Below are 4413 nucleotides of genomic sequence, written 5' to 3' on the forward strand. Positions count from 1 at the left end.
TACATCTGTAAACCATTATGTGGAAGCACAACAATGTATAACCCCTAACAAGCCTTTGCAATAGGGTATAAAAAATTCACAATTAAATTATTACCTTTAATGAGTGCTTGGAATTCCTTTGGCTTCACCTGGCCCCTTTGAAGGTCAATTTTTAATGTCAGAAGTAGTGTAAAGAGAAATTTGTGGTTTTCATACAAGCCTCTAACAGAATATACAAATGTTTCATATGTCAAAAATTCTATAATATTTGAGATTCTTTTCTGTGGGATAGGGGACTTCTCAGCTCTACAGCATGAAAATAAAAGTAAACAAACAAAGTGATTAATATTAATATTGGATGAAATTGGGAAAGGCAAAGAAATAATGGATCTTTGAAGAGCAGCAATAGCATTGTGCTCTTACCTTGCCATTGACTGATCAAACAGTTTTAGGAACTGAGCCAGTGACGTTTGATACATATTATTGACCATGCTCATTTCTGTGATAAGAAAATAAAGAATGCTTCCTCGTGTAGCAGCAGGACGATACTCCTCTTGTGCTGTGTTAATTTTTTTCTCTGTCTCTCCTGCAACTTCCAGCTTTTCTGATACCTCTGTAGCAGTTTGTTTAGTTGTTCGCAATACACCAATCAAAGATTCATCATCTACCAAAGAGCCTAAAGAAATTTCGTAATGAATTTTTAGTTTTTATTCAGAACAAAGCATGAAAAACCCTTTTTTTCTCTATCAAACAAAGGCCATTTAATTGAATGTTTAAACAGCATAACCAAGCAAATTTAAAGTGAAATAGTTCTTAGCATTATAAAAAGCAAAGCATTAGATTTTGAACAATATGCTGATTACTGTTATGTATCTTGCAGCAACAGCTGAAATCAGCCCAGCAATTAATTAGAATGAAGAATGTAGAAGGTACCTGAGTCCAATCCAGGCACCAGGGCTGGGAAAGGTTTATGCCTGGGACCCTGGGAAGCCACTGCCAGGTATTGCTGGGTTAGATGAACTAATAGTCTGATATGGGATAAGCTTTGTAATATGTTTGTCAGTTCATGTGCACAAATGCTTGTAAAGAAGAATGATAGCATCTGTTGATCTAGCCTCCAGGAACTTTAAATCCAGCCTGTTTCATCAGAGCCAGAGGAGAAATCGACTATTTCAAACACACACACCCCACACCATAGTTACCTCTTCACAGTCATGGGTATGCAATACTTCACATCCATATGGGCAGGCAAGGATACATGAAAATATTGAGCATGTTTGACAGATTTGTCCAGTGGGGTAAACATAGTCATAATATGTACACCATTTTCAGATTGCATGTGAAGAAGATATCGGTGCAGGCAAGGCTAGAATAATTGTCCCTAATATCTAGTTTTCTATGTGCAGAGATTTTTTTTTTTTTATGGAGGATCATACAGCCATGTGTAAACCCCACCCCTGCAACTGAAAATGGTTCAGTCTAGGAACAAGCTACCAACACATACGTTGTTTGTGAGTACCTCATTGGCTGCCACCCTTCCCTCTCCCCCCCTTTTGCTCTTAGTTCCTTTCCCCCCTACCCAGAAAAGGGGCTGGTAGCCTGGAATTGGGACAAATAATATTATAGGAAAATCACCATCTTGGATCATTTTATTCCATATTGTAATTTTTACTAGGTTATATATTGAATTTTAATGTTTTTGTACATTTTATGGCATTATTCCTTGTACATCACACAGAGCCCGGCGTAAACTGGGACGGGATGATTAATAAATCTAATAAATAATGACGATGAGAATAAAAATGGTTAATGTTCCTTCCACCAAGTTTCACTTCACCTTCATCCAAATCTAAACCAGCTTTCCTTATGATATGTTCTCCATGTAGATTGCGCAGGTAGGGAGATAAATACATCCTTCTTAAATTCTCTTGTATGGTACAGCAACCAATGCAAATCTGCAGTATGATCTCTAGTGCCTCTTCTGTTTCTGAATCCAGCTTGAGCATTTCTCATTCCACTTTGAGCATCACTGTCATGGGCCAGCCAGCTACCACTTCCATGGAACTGGATCCCTGGACTGCCCTACCCTGACACTTGGACTGGACCTTCAGATATCTGACTCTGGACCAGTTTATGGACTTTGCTCCTATGCATTTCTGTACTTGTAATTGTATTTGTGTATCCTGGGAACTCTAGGTACAGCAATAGCGCCAGGCTTAGCCCTGAACATGACAATCACTTTGCTTGTATGAGAAATTAATATGATGGTCTGATAGTTACTGCAGTCTTTGACATTTCCTTTTTTCGGAATTGGAATGTAGATTGAGCATTCCAGTTTGTGGGCCACTGTTTTGTTTTCCATACCTGCTGACATATCCTTGTTAAGATTTTGATGAACTCCACTTCTGTGGCTTGAAATAACTCTCTTGATATCCCATCTTCTTCCAGCAATTTGTTTCTCCCAATTACTTTGAGTGCAGCTTTCACTCTTCCTTCTAAAATTGCAGGTTCTTCTTCAAAAGATTCTTTTTTGAAGGAATTTGCCATTCTTTCATCTCTTCTGTACAGTTCTTCAGTGTATTGTTCTCTCTTTATTTTGTCCTGTTCAGTTAATGTATTTCTGTGTTGATCTTTCAGCATTCTTACACGTGGTTTAAATTTCCCTTTGATTTCTTTGACCTTGTGGAATTTATTTATTTTTCCTTTTTTGGTGTTCTCTTCTATTTCTTGATAATAGTTCTCATTATCTCTGCATGCAAGTTGCTGGAACACTGCATTTAGACTTCTGATTGTATCTGTCAATTTTTACTTTTGCTTCTGATATATCTTTACAACAAACAGGACCATGGTGTACAATAGCCAGTAAAACAGTAAATCACCATGTACAATTAAACAATATTTGTTGTTTTTTATATGCAATGTTTAGAATTCAATTATTAACAAGATTGCAAAAATAACACTACAATATCCGATATAAAGCTTAGCAGTACCTACAAAGTAATACAGTACTAGTTACAGACAAACGACGGAGTTCTAGTACACTATCCGTTTGCGTGTCCTTCATCAAGTTTGTCATTCTGTAATTATTTCTTCATTAGAATGAAGTGCTGCAAGCTGCAATGGAGTGTAACATGCTTAATAACCAAAAACATAAACATTACTCTAATATACAGAGCAGCATTTTATATTTTATAAACTCACCCATATTTCAAAATGCTAGTTCTTATACAATTTTTGATGTATGCTACCGCGCTTAGATTCTAGAAAACAGCAGACAAGCACAATATGTATTTCACAATTCTCCAATGATAACACATACCAAAAAAAAATTAAAATAAAGAAAACATTTTAAAATTTACCAACCTGGTGACTGGGGAGCTCCTATAGCAGGCTCTAATGTGACTGGGTCTACAGCATATAATAATTGTACAATTAGCAGCTTCCCTCAGTGCGGCACAATGTCTCAATGGAAAATTTGTAGGCTGCAACAGGTTTTATGTTTTAAGATGGCATGTTCTATCTTAAAGGTACCCTGACCATTTACAGAAAAGAACTCAAGTCTAATTCCTGATTTAATCCTGATGGAATAATCCTGATGGATTATAATCAGCTTCTCTTCTTCAAAATAATTTATCTTCAGGCTACACACACTGATTCCATCAGGATTAAATCAGGAATCTAAGCGCGGTAGTGTATAACAAAAATTGTATAAGAACTAGCATTTTGAAATATGGGTGAGTTTATAAAATGTAAAATGCTCTAATGAAGAAATAATTACAGAATGACAAACCTGATGAAGGACCAACATGATTGGTAATTAATGCAGAAGTTACAGAATATTTCAAAGTGCAGAAAGGAACAAGACAAGGCTGCCCTTTATCTCTGTTATTATTCATATGGATTTTAGAAGTAATGCTGAAGAGGATTAAGGAAGATAACGAGATTTCGGGACTAACAAGTAAAGGGTTTTCATATAAATACAGAGCATTTGCAGTTTTCATATAAATACAGAGCATTTGTTTATCATTGAAGAGCTCGAGCCGATACAGAAGATACCATTGGTTCTAAAGACAATAACAGAATTTGGAGAGTTAGCAGGGTTTTACATTAACAAAGAGAAATCGAAAATAATGTGTTAAAATATGAAAGGAGAAGAAAAACAAGAACCGCAACAAATATCGAATTGTGAGGTGGTAAACAAAACCAGATACCTGGGAGTAGAACTGACAATGAAGTACATAGAGCTGCATAAAAATAACTACGAAAAACTTTGGTCTAAAGTGAGACAAGATATTGAGAAATGGAATAAAATGAATTTATCGTTGTTGGGAAGAATCTCAGTAGTCAAAATGAATATCTTACCACGTTTGATGTTTTTTTTCCGAACAATTCCAATAATAAGTGCTTGGAAACTATTGGACTGGTGGCAAAAAG

General features: G+C 36.0%; 1 protein-coding gene across 1 annotated transcript in view; it reads right to left on the minus strand.

Moving 5' to 3' along the window:
* Positions 1-4413, minus strand: part of DNAH8 (dynein, axonemal, heavy chain 8) — a 262658-nt gene that overhangs the window by 50623 nt on the left and 207622 nt on the right. Inside the window, exons 78-79 of the mRNA XM_015422004.1 lie at positions 403-655; positions 95-285 (exon numbers count right to left, since the gene is read on the minus strand). Of these exons, the coding sequence (XP_015277490.1) occupies positions 95-285; positions 403-655 (444 nt within the window). The remainder of the gene's footprint in view (positions 1-94; positions 286-402; positions 656-4413) is intronic.

The sequence above is a fragment of the Gekko japonicus genome, unplaced genomic scaffold (genome assembly GCF_001447785.1).
Source record: "Gekko japonicus isolate JY-2015 unplaced genomic scaffold, Gekko_japonicus_V1.1 scaffold960, whole genome shotgun sequence".
NCBI lineage: Eukaryota > Metazoa > Chordata > Lepidosauria > Squamata > Gekkonidae > Gekko > Gekko japonicus.